The sequence below is a fragment of the Triticum dicoccoides genome, chromosome 4B, assembly GCF_002162155.2.
Source record: "Triticum dicoccoides isolate Atlit2015 ecotype Zavitan chromosome 4B, WEW_v2.0, whole genome shotgun sequence".
NCBI classification, from domain to species: domain Eukaryota; kingdom Viridiplantae; phylum Streptophyta; class Magnoliopsida; order Poales; family Poaceae; genus Triticum; species Triticum dicoccoides.
In genome coordinates this window covers 523,136,681-523,160,872 of record NC_041387.1, presented here as the reverse complement: position 1 = coordinate 523,160,872, position 24,192 = coordinate 523,136,681, and the positions used below count along the sequence as shown (strand labels likewise).

The window sequence follows — 24,192 nt, the reverse complement described above, 5'->3', positions numbered from 1 at the left end:
CTTCCAAATCTGACCTGACAGCCAGGGGCGTAGCTTTAGATCTGCTCCAGTTGGCCAAGCGAATTGGCCCGCAGTGCGAAACCGCCGAATACGAAGATCTGTCCGGGGAGGAAGGTATCACCCTGGACTGTGTCGTTGATGATGATCGAAGAAGCCATCGAGCCTATCGGTGACGACACAGAGGAACTCTCAATGAAAGCACCAATGTCGGTGTCAAAACCGATGGATCTCGGGTAGGGGGTCCCGAACTGTGCGTCTAGGCGGATGGTAACAGGAGACAAGGGACACGATGTTTTACCCAGGTTCGGGCCCTCTTGATGGAGGTAAAACCCTACGTCCTGCTTGATTAATATTGATGATGTGTGTTACAAGAGTGGATCTACCACGAGATCAAGGAGGCTAAACCCTAGAAGCTAACCTATGGTATGATTGTTGTTCGTCCTATGGACTAAAGCCATCCGGTTTATATAGACACCGGAGAGGGCTAGGGTTACACAGAGTCGGTTACAATGGTAGGAGATCTACATATCCGTATCGCCAAGCTTGCCTTCCACGCCAAGGAAAGTCCCATCCGGACACGGGACGAAGTCTTCAATCTTGTATCTTCATAGTCTTGGAGTCCGGCCGATGATGATAGTTCGGCTATCCGGACACCCCCTAGTCCAGGACTCCCTCAAGTGGGTTAGACTTAAATGTGCTAGTCATATTCTTCATGATGCTCCCGTTATGTTTCAATTCTTATCTTTTATGTGAGCATCATTGCCATCATCATGCCTAGCTAGAAAGGCATTAAAGAAAAGCGCTTGTTGGGAGACAACCCAATATTTATTCTTGCTGTTTTTGTATGTCCACATGATTATGCTACTGTATTAATCATGTTTTATAGCTTTTGTTTCAATAAAGTGCCAAGTAGAACCTTTGGAAAGACTTGGGTGAAGTTTATGTGATCTTGCTGTAAAAAACAGAAACTTTAGCGCTCACAAGATTAGCTGCCATTTTTTACTGGAGAGTGATTTTAGGTTGATTCTTTTTGCATATGATTAATAGACAAATTACTCAGGTCCAGAAATTTATTTCAGAATTTTTTGAGTTCCATAAGTATACGTTTGATACAGATTACTACAGACTGTTCTGTTTTTGACAGATTCTGTTTTCATTGTGTTATTTGCTTATTTTGATGAATCTATGGCTAGTATTAAGTGGTATGAACCATAGAGAAGTTATAATACAGTAGATATTACACAAATATGAATAAAGAATGAGTTCATTACAGTACATAAGTGGTGGTTTTATTTTCTTATACTAACGGAGCTTACGAGTTTTGTTTTGAGTTTTGTGTGGTTGAAGTTTTCAAGTTTTGGGTAAAGATTCAATGGACTATGGAATAAGGAGTGGCAAGAGCCTAAGCTTGGGGATGCCCAAGGCACCCCAAGGTAATATTCAAGGACAACCAAGAGCCTAAGCTTGGGGATGCCCCGGAAGGCATCCCATCTTTCGTCTTCGTTCATCGGTAACTTTACTTGAAGCTATATTTTTATTCACCACATAATATGTTTTTTGCTTGGAGGGTCATTTTATTTTGTTAGTTTTTTCTTGTTGTTAGTTAGAATAATGTTTTGCATCTTTAGTTTCAATAAAAAAGTTAAGGATAGCCTTTGCCATGCTTATTTTGCTTGTATACATGTTGCTGTTTGAAAACAGAAAGTTTACTGCTGTTGCAAAAATTCCCTAGAAAAGTCAGAGAATGGTATAACGTCGAATCTTTTTGCATATTAAGCTCTGATAAATTTATTACAGTGGGCATTTTAGTTCATAATTTTTGGAGTCAGGGAAGTATTGATACTCTTGCATTCTTTACAGACTGTACTGTTTTGGTAGATTGCTGTTATGGTTGCATTGTTTGCATATGTTTGCTTGTTTAATGATTCTATTTGAGGATAGGAGTATTAAATATGCAGAGGCATTTAGTATTAAATGTTGAATAATAATTTTAGTGATTTGTTATAGTAGAAAATGATAAGGTTTTGCATTGGTTTATACTAACCTATCTCACGAGTTCTTGTTGAGTTTGTTGTGGATGAAGCTTTTGATAAAAAGAGAAACCATGATATGAGATGAATTAAGGAGACACAAAAATTCAAGCTTGGGGATTCCCAAGGCACCCCAAGATAATATTTCAAGAAGTCTCAAGCATCTAAGCTTGGGGATGCCCCGGTAGGCATCCCACCTTTCTTCTTCAACAACTATCGGTTAGTATCGGTTGAGCCTAAGTTTTTGTTTCTTCACATGAGTTGTGCTATCCTTGTAATGTAGTTTTTTTAGCTTTGCTTGCTGTTTGAATTAAGTATCAAGATCTGGAATTATTAAATAGGAGAGTCTTCACATAGTTGCATAATTATTCGACTACTCATTGATCTTCACTTATATCTTTCGGAGTAGTTTTTGTTATTGCTCTAGTACTTCACTTATATCTTTTAGAGCATGGTGGTAGTTTTATTTTGAAGAAATAGATGAACTCTCATGCTTCACTTATATTATTTTGAGAGTCTTAAATAGCATCGTAATTTGCTTAAATAATCCTAATATGCTAAGCATAAAAGATTTGTAAGAATTCTTATGAGTGTGTTGAATACTAAGAAAAGTTTGATGCTTGATAATTGTTTTGAGATATGGAGGTAGTGATATTAAAGTCATGCTAGTTGGGTGATTATGAATTTAAAGAATGCTTGTGTTGAAGTTAGCAAGTCTCATAGCATGCACGTATGGTTAAAGTTGTGTAACAAATTTGAAACATGAAGTGTACCTGGCTTGTGCATCCTTATGAGTGGCGGTCGGGGACGAGCGATGGTCTTTTCCTACCAATCTACCCCCCTAGGAGCATGCACGTAGTACTTAGTTTTTGATGACTTCTAAATTTTTGCAATAAGTATATGAGTTCTTTTGACTAATGTTGAGTCCATGGATTATACGCACTTTTACCTTTCCACGTTTGCTAGCCTCTTCGGTACCGTGCATTGCCCTTTCTCACCTTGAGAGTCGGTGCAAACTTCGCGCGGTGCATCCAAACCCCGTGATATGATACGCTCTATCACACATAAACCTCCTTATATCTTCCTCAAAACAGCCACCATACCTACCTATCATGGCATTTCCATAGCCATTCCGAGATATATTGCCGTGCAACTTCCATCATCATCATCATGACATACATTACTTTTGTCTTATTGCCATTGCATGATCATGTAGTTGACATCGTATTTGTGGCAAAGCCACCATGCATTATTTTTCATACATGTCACTCTTGATTCATTGCACCATCCCGGTACACCGCCGGAGGCATTCATATAGAGTCATATCTTGTTCTAAGTTTCGAGTTGTAATCCTTATGCTGTAATCAATAGAAGTGTGATGATCATCATTATTAGAGCATTGCCCAAACCAAAAAAAAAAGAAAAAAGAAAAAAAAAGAGAAAGGCCAAAAGAAAAAAATGCCCCAAAAAAGAAAATAAATAAAAAGGGCAATGCTACTATCTCCTTTTCCACACTTGTGCTTCAAAGTAGCACCTCGTTCTTCATGTAGTGAGTCTCATATATTGTGCTTCAAAGTAGCACCATGTTTTTCATATAGTGAGTCTCATAAGTTGTCTTTTTCATACTAGTGGGAATTTTTCATTATAGAACTTGGCTTGTATATTCCTACGATGGGCTTCCTCAAATGCCCTAGGTCTTCATGAGCAAGCGAGTTGGATGCACACCCACTAGTTTTCTTTTGTTGAGCATTCATAGCTCTAGTGCATCCGTTGCATGGCAATCCCTACTCGTCATGTTGACATCAATTGATGGGCATCTCCATAGCCTGTTGATTATCCTCGTCAATGTGAGACTTTCTCCTTTTTGTCTTCTCCACTCAATCCCCATCATCATATTCTATTCCACCCATAGTGCTATATCCATGGCTCACGCTCATGTATTGCGTGAAGGTTGAAAAAGTTTGAGATTATTTAAGTATGAAACAATTGCTTGGCTTGTCATCGGGGGTATAGAAGTTGGGAACATCTTTGTGTGACGAAAATGAAGCATATCCTAACTATATGATTTTGTAGGGATGAACTTTCTTTTGCCATGCTATTTTGAGAAGACATAATTGCTTAGTTAGTATGCTTGAAGTATTATTATTTTTATGTCAATATGAACTTTTGTCTTGAATCTTTCAGATCTGAATATTCATACCACGATTAAGAAGATTTACATTGAAATTATGCCAAAGTATCACTCCGCATCAAAAATTCTCTTTTTATCATTTACCTACTCGAGAACGAGCAAGAATTAAGCTTGGGGATGCTTGATACGTCTCCAACGTATCTATAATTTTTGATTGCTCCATGCTATATTATCTACTGTTTTAGGCAATATTGGGCTTTATTATCCACTTTTATATTATTTTTGGGACTAACCTATTAACCTGAGGCCCAGCCTAGATTTGCTGTTTTATGCCTATTTCAGTGTTTCGAGGAAAAAGAATATCAGACGGAGTCAAAACGGAACGAAATCAACTGGAGAAGTTATTTTTGGAAGGAAACCCACCTGATGGACTTGGACTCCACGTCAGAAGATACGAGAGCTGTCCACAGGGTGGGGGGCGCGCCCACCCCCTAGGGCGCGCCCCCCTGCCTCGTGGGCCCCCCGAAGCTCCACCGACGTTATGGCTCCAGCTTGTGCTCGGTGGGGAGTGAATCCCGACGCGTGACAGTTTGCAACGTTATGGCTCCAGCTTGCGCTCGCTGGAGAGTGATTCCAGACGTGTGACGCGTGACAACTTGCACATCATGGCTCCAGCCTGCACTCGTTGGCGAGTGAATCCCGATGCATGACATCTTGCACGTTATGGCTCCAGCTTGTGCTCGTTGGATAGTGAATCCCGATGCGTGACATCTTGCACGTTATGGCTCCAGCTTGCGCTTGTTAGAGAGTGAATCTCAACGCGTGACAACTTGCATATTACCGTGTACTCACGTGGAAGCACAATCAAACATGTCCATTTCATAGGGCTACGGGGACAGGGGGGCTCCGTCACGCCGTATCCGCGTCCAAAAAGAAAGAAAAGATAAACTAGGAGTACGAGAGTATTGTTAGAAAGATTTAAATAAAATCAATCCACATTTTTTTCGCCTACGTACACGCTGAGGAAAGAGGTGGTTAGGTGCTCGGCACTAAAAGCAGGGTAACTACGTCTCCATTAGTGTGGTCAGTCAATGAGCCACTCAACCAGTGTGTACTGTGTGCATCCAACCAACCTTGTCTTTATCCACGCAATGCATGCAGCGGTGCGTCCACACACACGACTGTGGGAATCAACGAAGGAAGGAACGATCCTCCCGTTCCGGCATCCGATTGGCCCAAACCCAAAGCGCAGCGTACCGTCTACAGGCTTCGGTCACCGGCAAAATCCACCGGGCAAAAGCCGACGCCTCCGCACTCAACACCAATGAAATCACACCTCGCTACCCATGACACCCCGGCCCCGTCGAAACACGACCCCACGCGTCAGCGACCATACGCGACTCGGCCGGCGCAATGCGTACCTGGGCGCAGCAAGGGCTTGTCGCACGCAGGCTCACCCGCCAGCCGTCCGATCGCCCACGCGTAGCACCGGATGCGCCCCGTCAAAAGTGGCAGCTGCCAGCCAGTCCACCCAGGTCCCCGGCCCTCGAACCGCGAGCGCGGCCCTCGCCACACGCACCGCGGAGCACAGCATCCTCGCTGCATGACACCGCGGGCCCACACGCGCGGGGCCGTCCCGTCAGTGTCTCGCCGGGGAGGCCGCCCGGGTTGGGTAGGGGAGCTTGCCCGAAACGGGCACCGCGAGGGGGTCACGGAAGGGGAAGAGGCTTGCCTATTTGCTCGCAACCGCCTCCCCCTCCCTCCACTCAACAACCCAAAAACCCCCGTCCATTCACTCTCGCCTGCCCCTGCCTCTCTCTGCCTGCGTGCGTGTGTGGGGAGCGTGAGGAGCGAGGACGGAGGAGAGGAATCCAATGGCGGGGCAGGCGGTGAGGCCGAACCCCTGCGCCGCGTTCCGCTCGGTCCCGCCGCCGCTGCCCGCGCGCCGCGCCGACGCCGCGACGAGGACCAAGGTGACGAACTGACGATCGCCCCCTTTTTCCATTTCTTTGATTGATTGGCGCATGCCGCCTCTTTTCCCCACCCCCAAATCCCCCCGCAATCGCGGACGGGGGCCGCCTAGGGTTTCCCGCGTACGGACTCGCGGCGGCGGCGGCGGCGTGGAATGGAGGGAGGGAGGGCCGGCCGCCGGGACGGGGGTTTTTGTCGACGATCGAATACCTTTTTCTTTTTCTTTTCTTCATTCCGAGGTTGATTTTGCCCTCTGCTTCCTTGTGCTCGTCGACTGCCCTGTTCTGAACGAGTCACCTGTTATAGATCGCGGCGCTCAGTTCTGCGTTAGCTACCGCCTGGTGCAGCCGGCGCGAGATTCGCTCGCTCTACTTCCATATTATCTTCTTTATTAGGCAGAGTATAGAGTAGTAGTAGTACTTAATTTGTTACCATTGCGACAACGCTTGTTCCCCAGGGGGCAACATCGCTCAAGTTGAGGTTGATTTTGATTCTCTTCCTAAGTCCTCTTACCCCTCGCGCATGATTGTTCATCTTGTCCGTCTGGGCTGGGGTGGTATCAGTTAGATCCAAGATCCAACTGCCTATGCCTAGCTTACCAACTTCCGCACTTGGATTAGGATAATCATGCTTGTCACGCCTTTCCTGGCTAATTAATTTTGTACAGCGGCCGAGGAAATCGTTTAACATCTATTTGTTTCGTTTTACTGTTGCAGGATGCACCTTGTCCTACCTCTAATGGCGATAGAGGTCTTTCTGGGCAGTGCAAAAAGCCTCCAGAGCATGCGTACGTTCCTTCATGCTTATGTCTGCCAACATACAGCATTATATATGATGGAATCATGTCATTGTTTCTACATTTGTCATCCTGCTTTGATTTCACTGTTCGATTAAACGCCTTGTTTTTATTTTCGAGGCTAAATAGCAGGAGTTTGTGACAAGTGTTATCTAGAGTGAGCATATCAGTGCAAAGTTGCAAACCACTGGCTAGGTGTAATGTGAACTACGCACATTGACCATTTTATGTTGGGCTGATGACTGATCAATGGATCACATTTGGAGGAATTTAAGGGCCCCACCTTGGATAAATCTCGTAATAACCTTTTATATTTTAAGGCTCACACCTTATTAATACCCAGTTGAATCTAATCAGTTCTTTTATCTAATGTATGTATCACGTGAGACTGAGTTTGCATGATTAAACATGGCTATCTGGTTTCCCTAGACCATTTAAAGAAACTGCACAGGGGAACTCAGGTTGAGTTCTATATGAATGTGCATGATCCAGTAACATGATATTTGATGATCTTATATGTAGTAAGCTGACAAATACTCTGTTATCCAGAAGTGCGTATTCAGTCCTACACCATTAGAATGATTCTGAGCCCAAATTCACCATCCTAAAAAATGCTAGACAAAATTTTAGTGAATGTTTTGCTTGCCAATGATCTAGCTAATGTTGGCAAGAAAAATGAACTAGAGTTAGCAAGTTTGCATATGGGCGTACCAACCAATTTCGGGCAACTCATCCAAACAAGGACCAAATTTTTGGCTATGAGCAAAAAAATGGTTAGGTTAGTTTTGTACACCAACCAAACATGCGTCCTCGCAATAAAATAAAAGGGAAAATGTAAGAAGAAATATATTTATATTGCTTCTCGGTATGTTGCTTTATGCCTCACGGTGTAATTCCACTCTATAATTTGGTTATGCATAAGTGTAGTGAGCATTGAGGCATGGTATACTGCCTTCCTCATTTTGTAAAGCTTGTTAGTGAAGTGACATTATTTAAAGCATGATATATCACTTTTTTTTTGGGAAGCTACATCTTTTATTGTTTAGGTTCTTGGCATACCAGTAAGTCATTGCTGTTGCCTGGATTGCACTTAAATATCATTCATGTCTTGCAAAATCCAGATTCCAGTATGTTATTTCTGAATCTATTTATTTTAAAATGTATAGTAACTTCCTCTCTATTTTACAGCATGCATAAGCCGTCTGGTGGTACATATACAAAACCTGATGCAAGAGTGAAGTTGATTCCGGCAGAAGACATCACTTATGTACGGCATGGAAAGCCTTTTGGTAGAACAGTTGGCTCAGCAAAACTGCAGAAAAGACACTGCAGACGAAGTGTCACTCCTCCTCCGAGTTCGCGTAAAATTTCTCTTGCGAGATCAACACCACTTACTCACAAGTCTACGACACCGTTTACTCCCAAGGCCATGCCACCGCTTAATCACAAGGCTTCGGCGCCTCTTACCCACAAGGCCGCGACACCTCTTACTCACAAGCCCATGACACCACCCCATCCTGTTGCCTCGTGTCTTTCTCCTAAGAGAGTTGAGACAGCTCACAAGGCCTTGAGACCTCTTAGTCCCAAGCCCACTACACCACCCCTGCCTGTTGCATCGTGTCTTTCTCCTAAGAGAGTTGAGACAGCTCACAGGGCCTTGGGACCTCTTAGTCCCAAGCCCACAACACCACCCCTGCCTGTTGCATCGTGTCTTTCTCCTAAGAGAGTTGAGAAAGCTCACAAGGCCTCGAGACCTCTTAGTCCCAAGCCCACTACACCACCCCTGCCTGTTGCATCGTGTCTTTCTCCTAAGAGAGTTGAGACAGCTCACAAGGCCTCGGGACCTCTTAGTCCCAAGCCCAGTACACCACCCCTGCCTGTTGCATCGTGTCTCTCTCCTAAGAGAGTTGAGACAGCTCACAAGGCCTCGGGACCTCTTAGTCCCAAGCCCACTACACCACCCCTGCCTGTTGCATCGTGTCTTTCTCCTAAGAGAGTTGAGACAGTTGAAAACAGGCAATTTTTCTCTCTCAATCGGCCATCACCACTCTACAAGTCTGTCCAGAGAGGTGCATTTCCTCCATCTGTTTTGCGGAAAGAGTCAGAGATGAATCCCATCAACCCTAGTTCTGTGCATGTTCCTCCTGCATATTCAAGGAAGGTTCCTCTTACTACAAAGGCAGAACCACCTCCTAAGAGTGTCATCACACTTGACAACAAAAAGTTATGCTCTATAAGCAATCAGGCTGCACTTAAATGTCAGCCCACAAAAAGAGACGCAGATCCTATTGTGGAAAAAGAAACTACTGTGAAGCTTCCATTACTGAGCCCAACATCTGTGCTTAGTTCAAGTTCCACCGAGGTATGTCTAGATACTGGAAGGTCTTCGTCCAGACTAAATTTGTTTGATGGAAAATCCAAGCTGGACTCACTGCAGCCTGAAACAAACATACCTCAAGCAAAAAGCCCAGAGTCTACAATTCCAACCCCATGTGCTCAACTTTCCGATGATCTGAGAGTTGTTTCCTCCACTAAGAGCCATGTCGAGAGACAAACGAACCAGGAACCATCAATTAGTCGTAACATGTCTTCAGGTATGGTTATTATCCTGAAAGTAACATATTCCACCCAAAAGAAATACTGATGCATGATTTAGCTGCATTTTTCTTAGTCTACGTATATAAGACAAATGTCATGCATGATATTTGCTTCACTTAGTTCCAATAATTGGACCTTTTGTTTTCGAACTTATTTTGTTTACCATGTTGAATATTCCTTCAGTCCTCATGAAAGGGCTCAAGAGTATTGCTTGCTTTTTGCCCTAACATTAGATACAGGAAAAGAGAAGAATTAAATAGGAAAACCCAACTTTTAGCCTTTTTAAAATTGTACATATGTTTCCCATATTTCTGTTGCGGTGTTTTACAGTTCAGTGCACCTATTTGCAAGGATAGAATGATATAACAGAAAATATCATATTATTCCTTATGTGCAATCTTATAATATTTCTTCTGAGTAAATTCGTTGTTATGACGTTTTGATATGGATACAGGTGCCCAATTAATTCTACATACACCACTGTGCAAGGAGACATACCAACCAGAGGCCTGCTGGAAGTAAGTACTTTGCTTTTACGCATTAGAATCTTCTAATTTGAAGGGTCAGTGCAATTTGTTTACTGCATGAGTGTAATGATTTGGAAATTTTACGGACATAGTAGAATAGAAGATTGTTGTAGGCTCATTGTGCAAGCGCAAACTCAATACTAGAAGGTTACCTTCCCAAGTAGAAGCATGAAAAGGAGAAAACACAGCTCATGTGTGGGGTTTGAAACACCATTTATACTACCTGCTATAAGCTTTGAATCTTGGCTGCTAGGGGTTGCGGTTAATTAGCTGTATAGGCAGCAATTACTTATGCCATAAGCTATATTATACTTAGTCTGTTGACAAATACTATAAGATGTTTTGGATATTTCAATATGGGCTACATACGGACTGAAATGAGTGAACACACACACTAAAACGTGTCTATATACATCCGATTCAAAAAAAAAAGTTAAAACATCTTGTATTTGTGAACGGAGGGAATATAAGATAAGAATGTTCATGTGGCAAGTGATGACGGTTTATGCTTACTGAGGTCTTCTGCGATTCCAAAGATGTGAATCCTACTAGAGGACCCTGTGGTCTATTCTATTTCAGCCGAACACTCAGGATCATTATTTGCTTTTCTTTAGGGGCAAATTTGAAATAACTGGAGAGCTAACACACACTTGTGATGGACTTGAAGCCTATTTCCCTTGTGAAATTTCTAGCAAAGTTTATGAAGCTTCAAAACAGATGCCTGAAATCTTGAAGCTAGAGGCTCTACCTCTTTCTGGCCTGTTACCAAAAAAATTCAAGATGGAACCACCTTGTGCTCAAGATATTGGACTGTGCTTCATAAGTTCTTGTCAAAGGTACACTCATCATCTTAGCTTCCACTTACATTAAAGAAGGATTAGCAATGGTAGACTTACTTGCAGCCATGCCAGGTTCCATATAAAAAGATCTTGCATTGTATACAGTCTCTGTGTGTGTGTGCGTGCGCGCCCGCGCATATGAGCTTGCCTTATAAGCTTAAATTTTGCCTATTTATACAGGCCAAATAGGGACTCTTACCATCTCCTGGAAAATGTTTCTTCACATATTGGCTTGCGGACTGACATCGGCACCGTGGACTTGCTTATATTTTCGTCCAAGCTGCTTACGGAAGATGATCAAAGTATGTCCACTTGACTCTTATGAAGGCCACTGATACGCAATAGCTATGGTAGAGTTTACCGATTGCACGACATGCAGCTGATATTCATATCTTGTGAAGTTTTCCATTGGACATGTTATGCTTGAAACTGTTCTCTTCTATTTTGTTTCCACAATCTGGATGTTTTGTTAAGTTAGGCAATACCTGCTAAATGATTTCTGGAATGTTTGAAAAACTAGTATGCAGGGTCATATTCATTTAGCATCATCTAACTTCCGTAGAATCTGTTGTAACAGCGAAAGACGGAGAACTTTACCTTTTTGGAGTTTTCCAGAAGCATACCAGAAAGAGGCAGCACCGAGTCGACAGTCATACAGATATCAGCAATGCTGGCCTTTCAAAGGGAGACTGTCATATATCTGAGGATATTGGCATGGACCTGGATATGATAGGAGGCAAATACACAAAAGGTAAAAATCGTGAGATTGGCATGAAACTGGATGCAACAGAGGTCAAAAAGGTGGAAACGAGCAAACCCAAGGAGGTTGATGCAAATGCTGTGCTCAGTAATGCAGCTCCCGCTGTTTCTTTCTTCACTGGGTCTTGTAGTCCTGACTCCGCAGGTAACAACCTTTTTGTGTTGTTTGGGTGGTAGATCTTGCTATTTCAGCGATGCAGCCCCTGTACTTGCTTTTGCTGATTCATGTTTTTTCGTTGTATTTTCCAGGGACTACAGATTCTCTATGCAAATCTGCTAGGAGAGCTCCTGCTTGCGGAGACCTTGTTTTGGACCCACCTCCAGGATTTCCTCTTGATGTCCCTCCTGGCTTCACAAGAGCTCATTGTGGGCTTCGTAGAGGAAAAACTGCAGAATCACATATCGACTCTTCTCCCAGCCTTGCTTTCGACACTCCAGGACTGAGACTTGATGCTCCTCCTGGATTTACAAAAGCACATGGTGGGTTACACACCAATGACAGCAGCATGCCTTCTCCTGGATCAGAAAATGGTGCTTCCACTCTTTTCTCTGAGAAAAAGTCCCCAATCAAGTTCTCTCTCAACATTACAAGGCCTCCTGGATTTGCTAAATTGGCTGAGGTGAAAAAAGAGCCTGGGTTACCAGCATTCTTTAAGGCTACGGAGAAAACACCACCAATTGGAAAAGCAAATGAAAAGGATATCAAGCATGATAAGGTGCAACATTATCCCTGTCTTTATTTCTCTGTTCCGTGGTCTTTATTTCTCTGTTCCGTGGCTGGTTAGGAGTCTGGTTATTTATTGTTTTGGATCTCTGGGTCTCCATGCATGCTCTGCTTGTGCATTAATTATTTCAACTCCATGTATGCTCGTACTTCCGATAAGAAGAAACTCTTGTACCCCCTGAGGTTTTAGACATACTAGTTTTCTTTCTTGGTAGTTGTTGGTCTGCTCCCCGAATTGAACCCTTATCTTTTGCCTTTTGTTGTGTTACAATGAAGTTTCGGACCCTCGTTTAAGAAATAAAAGGCAAGGGACTGTTTTTGCCTTTACTATTTAACTTAAATGGTTACTACAGAACTCTTTTGAGTAGCAACATCAATATGCCTCTGATTTTCCTATTTACATTTTTTTTCTGTGACTACTTAGCTTATCAGCAGAAATATGTATTGAAATAAGAAATGCATAGTTTACCAAAGAATCCTAAGCTATCTGCACGATATGTTTTATTATTTTCCATTGGGGGGATGAATCAAATGAACTGATGCGTGTGCAGCAGGTGAACGTGGAAGTGGAGTTGGATGACAGCTCGGAGGAGCGAGAGTTTCCCAAGACCAAGAGGCTCTCAGATATCCTGGGTTCTTGTGCCTCTTCGTCTTGGAGGAACAACGCTACTACCTCAGCCGCACCTCGAAACTGCTCCGAAGTTTTCAGGCCTGCGACTGCGAGCAAGTTTGAGGAACAAAAGCAGCAGCATCGGCATTGCAGGAAGAGAGGGCAGCAGGAAGCATCCAAATCCGATGCTGCTGTTGAGGCCACCAAAAGGCTCAAGGTCAACGGCCGCATCGCACTGAACGGATGTCCTGCCCTTAACTCCAACCAAGCGCAGCCCAAAACTCCACCAACATAGCCGAGGTCGTCCTTCGTCTCCCGACCTGACGCAAGTGCTCTGTCTTGTGTGCGTGGCGTGTCGTCTCAACTGCTACCTCTAACTAATCGGCTATGAAAACAGACGGTGATTATCATGTCATATGTGTATGTAGTCAGACAGATATAATTTTATGTATGTACTAGCTGGGCCTACTGTCATGTCAGAACAAATATTGCTTTTCTTGACCTTTTGAGTAACAACAAGTGACAACATGGTTAGTTAGCAGCGGATGACCTACAACCCTTACTTTTGAAGCCTCAAATCTATGCACGTTTATCATCACACAAACAATGAATTGCACACACAAATAAAAATTATTTGTACATTATATAAAATTTGATCACAGTGCATAATTCAAACATAAAATAAATAGTTCATTGATTCCAACGTGGATCCACACATGCTCCATATGATCATTGAGAAGTTGCATGTGGGCTTGTGGATCTTTAAGTTGTCGATGTGTGTCAAGAAAGTTGGCAACATGCTCCATAGGAGGCGGACTTGAACTTCTCAAATCATGGGGGTTGCCCTTCGCCCTCATCCTCCACAATCATATTATGCAAGATTACAAAACATGTCATGAATAGTCAAACTGTCTCTGATTCCCACGTCATTGTAGCTCCACGAACAATACTCAAACAAACTTGGAGCACTTCGAATGCCCTCTCCACATCCTTTCTAGCATCCTTTTGCGCTTGTGCAAAGAGAGATTGTTTTTTACCATGAGGATCGTATATAGTCTTCACAAACAACGCCCATTGAGAATAGATACCATCCACAAAGTAGTACCCCATGTTGTAGTTCTGACCGTTGACAGTGTAGTTGCATGCCGAAGCCTCTCCATCATAAAGTCTCTTGGACAAAGGAGATCGTTGGAGCACATTGATGTCATCGCTAGAACCAAGCGTGCAAAAGAAAGCATGCCAAATCAAGTCCTTTGATGCCACTGCTTTAAGTATGACGGTTGTCGCTTTGGTGTGACCTTGATACTATCCATGCAAATCTTTGGGGTAGTTCTTTTATTGTCAATGGATGCAATCAACTGAACCGAGTATACCTAAGAATCCTCTTTATGCTCCAATTGCCAACAAATTTTATTGTGTCCTCCATAGTTGGTTCTCTCGGATACTCTGGTCCAAACACATTCACCATGGTGTGTGCAAATTGCACCGTGGTGTTCAAGCATGTGATCTCTCCCATCTGGATAAAGATCCTGAGAGCAGTCGTGCATTTCTACATATGAGAGAAAGAAAGTTTCCCGCAACAATCCTTCCTCAGCTTGAAGTTGTTATCAGCCTCCTCCATGGCATTCACTAGCGACTCGGAAAAAATCTTCATAGTATGTTGGGCTCGGTTTGATGTAGTCATTGTAGAGAAGCCTTGCGTCATCGATCCTATCCCAGGGAGCAACTCTCCTGCCATTTATCGAACCTTTGAGATTCAGTACATGCTCCTTTTGCTTCTCCAATTCTTCCCGGATGCTCATCATCATCATTTCAGCATCCTCATCGTTCGAATCCGACGAATCGATGAACTCTCTGTATATGAATTCGCCAAGGTTTGTGTTTCCATACACATCATTCGACGACGAATTCATTGATGACCTACAAATGACCAAAAGAACAAAAAAACGCTCGGACCTTTCATCAAACACAGAGCACGAGGTGTATGTACGAAGGAGTTGCATGTACCGGGGAGGCGTCACGTGGCGGCGAACTTGTCCGTTGGCGGCACAGTTAGCGATGTTGTGGGTAGGGAACAATGGCAGTGGAGCTATGGTGGCAGCTGTGCAGATGAGGCAGAAAAGAGGAGAGGAAGAGGGCAAATCGGGCCAGAACGGGGACGTCTTCAGGAGATTTGGCGTGGACCCTACCGTCAGTCCGACGTGACAGGCGCATCCGGGCGTCCCCATATCCACCTCACATATGTGCTGGGTATGTAAGGTGCCAGTCAACTTGGACGTTTGGGCCAAGTTTACCAGGTCCGGTTTGGGTAGATCGAACAGACCGCATGGACGCTTAGGGCGGATATGTAGATGCTCTGATGACACAGGTTATCTGTATGTCCGTTTCAACTTTGATATGATTTGGTGATCTCCGTTTACACAGCAGTTCGCATGCACCTTCTCACAAAATTTACCACTAGCATAACCAACTACTTAGTCAAGTGGATATGGCCATCTCCAGCTCTTTCCTCCTACTTGGTCTTCTCATCCAAGGGACCATAAACCCAATGAGCCTTCCATACAATCGAATGCGACAGAAGTCGTTCCGTTGAGTAGCCTTCCACTTTCAGCTGTAAAATTTCGGGGGTAAATGAACCATCATCACGCATCACAGTAGAATAAAACAGATACACAAAACTAACTGCAAAGAATATTCACTGGACTACCACGAACATAACTTTCAGGGCACTAAATTTTGCCATTTAGAGCCCCATCCTATGAACCTGCTCATGGCCGTGCTGTGGGTGTTTGAATAGCCAAATTTTAATACGTTATATGGTGAAAACAGCATTATGGGATGCCATCAGGGCAATTCTCAGATTCTATATATATGGACTCCATGGAGACCAATTTGTTTCCCCGTGTAAAAAGGACAAACGCCATTTGGTGCTTACTTATAGCAGAGAGGGTATAGTACAGCTCCACAAGCCTACCATCAATACTGTATGCACGATTTTCAATACAGATTCTTTGATCTGGAGTGTCTGTTTCGAGGTTTTAACCCAATAAGGCCTCATTCGGTTGGGTAGGGTTTGGAGAGGTTTGAAAGGGATTGGAGGGGATTAAATCCCTTGCAAGTCAAAATCCTCCTCAAACCTCCCCAATCCCCTCCAATCCCTGTGGCGAGGGGATTAAACGAACAGGGCCTAAAGGGACACTGAGAGGCTAAGCTCCAACCCAGTGAAGTACTCCCTTCCTAAACGCTCTTATATTTCTTTACGGAGGGAGTACTAAATACCAACACTACAACAAGTTCACAAGATGGACAACTTAGCAAATGGGACAGCGTTTTACCTTTGAGATGAAGGTGTGGTATTTCTCATCCATCCATTGGTGAGCTTCCGTATGACAAGATTTGCTCTTCTGCATCAAGCGTGCTAAGACGAGTCCATGTATGAAGGACTTCAAGACATCAGTTGCCACTGCCTGCTTGTGGATGAAGATATGAACACTGCCTTCCTTGTCCAGCAAAAAATAGTTGGCTGAACAAACGCGGGAGGTAAAGGAAGTCAGCAGCAATCAATATACTGTCAGAATAACCAACAAAAGAGTCGTACCATTTGAATAGTAGGATCTTGTTTTTGCAATCAGCAACCTGTTATATTTGACAAACCAATATAATCCATTCTTTAATCAATAGGCAATGTCACACACATAAAAGCATAGTTCAGAAGTTAGAACTTACATGTCAGAGTGAGTAAGCATCGAGGCTTTAGCACCTAAGTGTACAAGCTCATGTGGAAGTTTAACCCTAAGTAATTTCCGCCAGCTTGACCAAAACGGAAGAATATGCTCTTGCTTGGCAACCTGCTGTGGTGTAAGAACTAGGAAAATTCCACACAAAAAAGTTTGATGATTAAATAATGTAACTTCTTGCATCAAAATTTTGCAGGCTCATATAAACGAACCAGTTAAAGTTATTCTTGAGGCAATAATTAGGACAGATCTACCTTAATTGCGCATTTGAGACATGGCAAAATAAAGAAGTGTCCCTTAAAAAAATGCTTGGCCTCGAACTTGGACCACACACCATATTTGGCAATATAATTAACTAAGAGTCACAACATGCAATATATTTTTTAGGTGTGGCTATGCAGCTAGTAATGGCCTGCTAATTTTCTTAGATGCTAACTGATCCTGCATGGTTACACTAACCACAACTCACAACAGAATGGATTTCACAAAACCAGGAAAAGGAAAAGCAATACACGCACCTTCACCATGTTCCATAAAATACTGCAGCAAGATGGACGTTCTCTCATAATTTAGTGTACTGAGTGAAAGTGACTGCACTGCCTTGTAATTTGCTGAATTGACACACATAGAACAAGCAGAAGTTTATAAACGAGAAGTGTGTTCAAATCTCAGTTCTGCTAATTGAATATATTATCTCAGTTCAAACGAGTCTAACTAGAAAGTGGGTAAAGTATTATTATACTATGGCATCAACATTTTGTTACTGGATATTTCTCATGACAATAAATCCTGGTGGTACCAAAACCCAACAGGAGACTGGGATTGGGGATATTAATTCAAATTCGAAATTAGGTAGCTAAATTCAAGTTACTGCCTTGTTTGGATATCTTGCTATTTCAAATTGACAGGACCAAATGAAATCTGGAATTCGTGCAGCTCACCATATATTGGACAGCAACAAAAAATAATACAATTTCTAATGTGTAACAGCTTCTGCAGTGTTTTCTCCTAAAAAATATCAACACAATTTGCAGCAGCACATGGATATGCTTAATGGGAGAGGCTAAGCAGAAGCTCTGCTTTTCTTCCTCTCACGCCGTAGACCATAATTGCTTTTGACAGGAACAGTAAGGCAACCACAGCCATGATTATACAGATGTTCGATTATAATGTCCGCTTCCAGAAATGATGTAATCGACAATGTCTAACAAGTTAATAACACACTTACCGTACATATGGAATACTGTGAGAGAAAGGAACGAAACCCATACAACCAAATCATGCCCCCTGGTAACATGTGCCAACAGCATTCCCAGTCCCATTCCTGACATTGTTGCAAGTGTCTCTTGGCTGCCCTCCTGAAAAGTTGGGTATGTTCCTTTAGCTACATTTTAGCGATAATTTACCATCTGATTGGTATCTACAAAATGTTGAGATTGTTCAAAGGTACCTTTGCAGATATATCAGCAGCATTATTTGCAAGTGCAAAATGTTGTGTTAACGCTGCTCTAGTTGCTCCACTGGCAACACCAGCTATACATTATGACCAAAAATTTAGCTAAGAGAAGAACAATTCCAGAAATTCCTCTTAAAAGTTTGTGAAATTTCAACATGTAAACTGACTTACTGAATGACCGTGATAGACTGCCCAAGCACATTATAACTATCAATGATGAAGGAAACAAAGGGCTTAAAAGATCCATCAACATTCCTGTAAACAACAACAAAACAGCGTTACTATACTTTCATGTGTATAGGAAAAGTGTTCTTTGTATGACCCAGATTTCATGTAAGATGTACTTTCAGGAACACGTGGCGCATCAAATCGTACCATCTGCCTAATATAGCAGAATACTGTAAAGAGTTAAATAAGTCCTACTCACTGACAGTTCAAAGTGATAGTAGAAACCTCAGATTGGGTAAGCAATGAGGGATAAGAACAGTAAGTCAAGCTCAAAAGGTGCTAGCACAGAACCTAACTTGGCTATATGACACAAGAGGATAAATACAGAGGGAGGGAAGAAACAGAAATATAGCATTTAATGTGATTTTAATTGAGCATTACCAAGGTCATTCATAAAGTCTGCAACTAGACGCCACATTTTGGCATTGCTATCAAGGTTGGATCCCTGGTGGAAAAGGAAGAAAAAATAATAATGAATAGAGTACAGACAAATGACAAACTGGCCAAACAAATTATCTCAGCAAACCATAATTAAGGAAATATATTATTTGCAGTGGTAAGATGATAATGTTTACTATCCTGATTAGTTAGAAAACTGGGTACCTGATAGAAGGCGAATAATATACCTCCAAGCATACCAGTCAAATCCCTGAGAAACCACTGGCAGAATAGAATGTATTCAGAAAAAAAGGGAGAAAACGCAACAATAAACCCAATAAAAGGAGAGAATTGACACCAAAAGTGCAGGTCATGCTGCCTGAGTTTATGGCCAAATCAACACACAGCTCATGCAATTGAGAAAGGCCTAAATCATCGCTAGGTTGTTGGCCAATCAAAAACAGCAAAGCTTGCCCCTTCGAATGATGGATCACACAGCAACAGCCACCAGGGGCATGTGGATCCAAAATAATCTAAGTGATATTTTTCATATATGCACATATTTCAGATTTTTAGGGGGGAAAGAAGGAAGTTCATACACGTTAATGAGATAATTCGTAAGCTCAGGCATACTATGTAAGAATTATATATATGGAAATTGGTGGAGGAGATTTACCTGAAAAGTGGCACCTATGACTGTAGCTGATTTCTCACCTACGCCAATGGCACCTAAAAGGGCCTGAAGCCAGTTCAGGTGGCATTTCATTTAGACCGGCAAAACAATAAGACGCAAAAACAAAGCAAAGATGAACAACCACAGCACTGCCAAGCTTACTTGAGTAGACAACATTGCACGGATGTATGTCGAGAGGCCCTATAGCAAAGCAGCCATGGATAAGGCATATATAAGAACTGAAGACCAAGTAGTTTTTTGGTCCAACAAGCTTGCAATCAGTTGCTGTAAAAAAAGGATTTAGGATCTACCTGTAAGGTGTCCCACATCTGGAATGGGACGTAGTCAGGAGTGACGCTGCCAGGAAAGCCCTGCCAATCAGAAGTCCTCGCTCATGAGTTGCCACAGGTGAAACGGAGAAGAATACTCCGCCAGGATCGAAATTCAGAGGCACCAGCTTTCATAGCTGTAACGGCTGTCACTGACATGCAGATTCTAATGGCGAGTGTGGAGAGCGTGAGGGTGGCTGACTCACCTCGGGCACGAAGGCGCCGAGCACGCGGCTGCCGATCCGCCCCCACCGGCTGCCGAACCTGGGCGGTGAGCTCGCGCGCGTGAGACGAGAGCGGGTCGAAACGAAGGAACCGGGCGGGACGGAGAGAGGGGAGGAGGGAGGGTCGGCGTGTCACCTGTTGGAGGTGAGGGAGGAGGCGGAGGCGGTGAGGACGGCGGTGCGGGAGAACGCGGAGCCGGAGGAGCCGCCCCATTCTTCGACCGTCACCCACGCCGCCGCGTCGGGCTCGCCGTGGCCCCCGGGGCGGTTGGATTCCACGTCCATGGATCCCCTCGCACAATCGCCGCCCGTGGCAACCAAGCGGCAGGCGAGAGGAAGAGCGGAGCCTCCCGTCCGGCGGGCAAGCAGGCAGCAGAGCGGGGATTCGAGTCGTGCCGAGGCGGTGGAGTTGACTCGGAGCGCCGGATTTGGATCGTGCCCGCCCGCGCTCGACTCCGCACGTTTGAGTTGGCTCTGCAGCCGCCCCACTGCTCCAGGTTGGACTTGGATTCAGGCAGTTCAGGTTCGTGCAAGTAGTACGGTACAGTATTATTTTTAGACGAGTCTCAGCAAATGCATTGCGTAATACTACTACTGTAATTTCAAACGCCCAGTGTTCCTAAGCATTTGCAGAACAAGTACACTGTAGATGAATTTAAATTTTAGACGTGATTTTTTTTGGTAGAAGCTGGAGAGCAAATGGCATTGATACATCGACATTCTTTTACGATCGAATTGATACATCTGCTAGCTTAGATGGTTATATGTTTCTTATGGTGAAACTAGCCCACCGGGATTTAAGTTCTGGACTTGCCACTAATGTTCACATTTTTCTATATTTATTTCAGTCTTTCCAACGATGTTTGTTCAGTTGAAGGAGACGTTTCCGTTGACTAAGAGGTGTCTGTGGTGACTTCGTCAATCTCCTCGCCTCGCCGTCATCGGAGGGCGGCCCCAAGGAAAGCGGTGGTGGGGCACTTTCTTGTTGCCACAACGCAGGTGCACAACAAGATATCGGGCAATGCGGTTGCTTCTTCAGGCAACAAGGCGGCAGATTATGCCGACACGGTAGAGAGGCAAGTACACAACAACTTTTTCGGTGGGGTTCCCATGCAGGGAATCGGTGAGGACACGTCGCTTGCCTCGTGCGTGGAGTCGGCGAGAACACGGCATTCACCTCAAATGCCTGCGGTGATCTGGATGATCGGTTCCCTAAGACGGGGGAGCAAGTTATTGCATGTGGTAGTGCTATCTCACTCGAGTTGTTGATTGTGGCCACCGATGGGTCTTCACGAGAGTTCTTCTCTTCAAATCCGGTGCCTACTACTATTGGCGGCTCGTTCTGGTGAGGTTTGCGGGATGCATATGAAAGGCTTATTTATGGGTTTTGACAACTCTCACTTTGGCCAGTTTTGCCTTCAACGTTGAGATGCAATATATAGACAACGACTTGATGCAGAGCGTATGGTTGTGATGGCTCTCACTTATGGCAATGTAGTCTTGTCTTGATCACATACAAGGGAGTTGCCAAGGAATCCAAGGGAGTGTGCACTAAAATCTACATAACACATTGGAAAAGAGCACTAAACAGTGGAGGGTTCTCAAGAAATATGATTACCAACATATTGATATTATTTATATATATATATATATATATATATATATATATATATAAAAAATAAATCTGAGAGCAAATTACATATAACCACCACATAACGGGCTAGAGTAACAGCCTGATACCACATTCAGGACAACTCACACAGAACCATCGACTCTGCATCAAACGAGTAGCAGATCTTAAGGTTGAGCTCACGAAAACGGTGAAACCAATAGGTGGGGCCCATCCGTCGGGCTGACGTGGTATGCACGGATGGATGGCGTTAGATGGTCGCGACACTGCGGTCGATTTAGATGGCCGGAGTTTATTATTCATCCGGGTGCATTTGCACATGGGAGCAGAATGGCTCTTTCACGTACAAGTTTCCTTCTCAATGAAGCTACATTGTAGGCTCAGATTTGAGTAACGAAGTAAACATGTTGATCAAAAAGTCAAGCAAACTTGTGAAGTGAGATTGCTTATGAGCTAAGAAATGGATGATTAAAGTAACCATAGTATCTTGTTTGATATTATACAAGGGTCCACCAAAAAAGCTTGTGAAGTGAGATTTCTTATGAGCTAAAAAATGGATGATTAAAGTAGCCATAGTATCTTGTTTGATCTTATACAAGGGTCCACCAAGAAAGCTTGTGAAGTGAGATTGCTTATGAGCTAAGAAATGGATAGTTAAAGTAGGCATAGTATCTTCTTTGATACAAGGGTCCACCAAGAAAGCTTGTGAAGTAAGATTGCTTATGAGCTAAGAAATGGATGGTTAAATTAGGCATAGTATCTTCTTTGATACAAGGTTCCACCAAGAAAACTTATGAAGTGAGATTGCTTATGAGCTAAGAAATGGATGGTTAAATTAGGCATAGTATCCTCTTTGATACAAGGGTCCACAAAGGAAACTTGTGAAGTGAGATTGCTTATGAACTAAGAAATGGATGGTTAAATTAGGCATAGTATCTTGGACGCAGCTATTCTGAGCTCGAGCTCAACTGAGCATACATGAACAGTAAAATCATAGAAAAAATTCAAAAAATTCAGGGTTTTTTGTGTGCAAAAGATTGACAAAACTTCTAAGTGCCTGGACAATTTCATCATGAAATCACATTAGTGAAGGCGGTGGCAAAAAAACAAAATTGATGCTCCAAAAATTCCATTTTCAAAAGCATTTTGAAGTGCTGATTTTGTTTTTGTTTTCTGCGACTTCCCGATGTCGTTTCAAAGTGAAAATTTGCAGGCTCATAAAACATTTGTTAAAATTTATCACAAAAAAAATTAGATGTTTCTTTTATTTTGTTTCGTTTTTTTCGAATTTACTGTTCACCCGAACTCATTTGAGCTCGGGAGCAGAAGGACACTTCGTAGTATCTTGTTTGATCTTATACAGGGGTTCACCAAAAAAAGTTGTGAAGTGAGATTACTTATGAGCTAAGAAATGGATGGTTAAAGTAGGCATAGTATCTTGTTTGATCCTATACAAGTGTCAACCAAGAAAACTTGTGAAGTGAGATTGCTTATGAGCTAAAAATGGATGGTTAAAGTAGGCATAGTATCTTGTTTGACCTTCTACAAGGGTCCACCAAGAAAATTTGTGAAGTGAGATTGCTTATGAGCTAAGAAATGGATAGTTAAAGTAGGCATAGTATCATGTTTGATCTTTTACAAGGGTCCACCAAACATCCTCTCAAGTTTTTGTGATCATTGTTCTCGTTGTCATGATTGTGCAATGTGCTCTTCATTCAATGGTGTGGCTGCGATCGAACAACTACGGTTTCACAACAATTATAACTTTAGTTTAAAAAATACACTCTTCGAATTTCATGACAAACTAAATATATTCGAGCGGAAGCAATCCATTCAGAATAATACAACAGTAGTTAGACAATGCAAGTTTAACGTGTATCAATTTCAAGTCAATTTGATCCACACAAGTCAACACATAGTGTTTTATATATGAATTTTAAAATATGTATGAGTAACAAAAGTTGCTTAACTTACACTAGAGGAAAAAACACAAAGCTGAAAACGAGATAACGATCAACCTCAAACAAACGTATAAGCCGACGTGTGGTGCAAGAGTTGCTCAAACATATGATGCTAAATCCATATCTATGTAATCAGTGGCGTAGCCAGGTTAAAGATATGCCCCGGACCAACATCATTGCTACACTAGTAAACAGTGTCAAACAGTGATCATGTAGCTACACACAACAAAGGAGCAGGCCAGCACGCCCCAGGCCACGGTCCTCGTAGCCTGGGCCCTGGCCATGCCTCTGTATTAATGGTTGTCACATGCAAAAAGGAAAAGAAGAATCAAGGTGTTGGATTTGGTGCTTTTTTTCTCAAACCAAAACATCCGCAAAAATTGTGACTTGGTACTACATAATTTTTTGATGAAAAAATATTACAAATCTATTTACGAAACAACAGTAAACACTAATGTCTTTTTTGACACGGCGGTAGAACATCACCCTTTTAACATCCTATATTATTTTAAGATTATTTCGAAACTCTAAAACCAGGTTTTCATGAAGTTTTCTTTAAAACTTGGTTTTCATGTGATATTGTGTCCGATG

The 24,192-nt window shown here is 42.9% G+C and overlaps 2 protein-coding genes across 4 annotated transcripts; one reads left to right on the top strand and one right to left on the bottom strand.

Annotated features, from left to right (window-relative positions):
- The first annotated feature begins 5,931 nt into the window (after positions 1-5,931).
- LOC119291219 (titin-like) lies at positions 5,932-13,526 on the top strand. 3 transcript variants are annotated; one of them, XM_037569937.1, is made up of 10 exons: positions 5,932-6,134; positions 6,849-6,919; positions 8,117-9,290; positions 9,366-9,522; positions 9,981-10,044; positions 10,668-10,889; positions 11,073-11,194; positions 11,470-11,796; positions 11,901-12,367; positions 12,927-13,526. In XM_037569937.1, exons 1-10 carry the CDS (start codon positions 6,036-6,038, stop codon positions 13,278-13,280), a joined length of 3,057 nt encoding a protein of 1,018 aa, XP_037425834.1. In that variant the 5' UTR covers positions 5,932-6,035; the 3' UTR covers positions 13,281-13,526. The 3 variants fall into 3 exon arrangements, with proteins under 3 accessions (XP_037425834.1, XP_037425831.1, XP_037425833.1); XM_037569934.1 differs by having other exon boundaries at positions 8,117-9,522; XM_037569936.1 differs by having other exon boundaries at positions 5,933-6,134; positions 8,117-9,522; positions 12,930-13,526.
- Positions 13,527-15,333: 1,807 nt separating this feature from the next.
- On the bottom strand, positions 15,334-20,506 carry LOC119291218 (protein root UVB sensitive 3-like). Its single transcript, XM_037569933.1, has 15 exons — positions 20,147-20,506; positions 19,993-20,050; positions 19,769-19,828; positions 19,620-19,658; positions 19,461-19,523; positions 19,010-19,066; positions 18,788-18,851; positions 18,350-18,433; positions 18,173-18,255; positions 17,951-18,080; positions 17,241-17,333; positions 16,712-16,850; positions 16,584-16,621; positions 16,321-16,508; positions 15,334-15,596 (listed from the first exon to the last, which is right to left on the bottom strand). Exons 1-15 carry the CDS (start codon positions 20,293-20,295, stop codon positions 15,498-15,500), a joined length of 1,344 nt encoding a protein of 447 aa, XP_037425830.1. The 5' UTR covers positions 20,296-20,506; the 3' UTR covers positions 15,334-15,497.
- Positions 20,507-24,192: the final 3,686 nt, after the last annotated feature.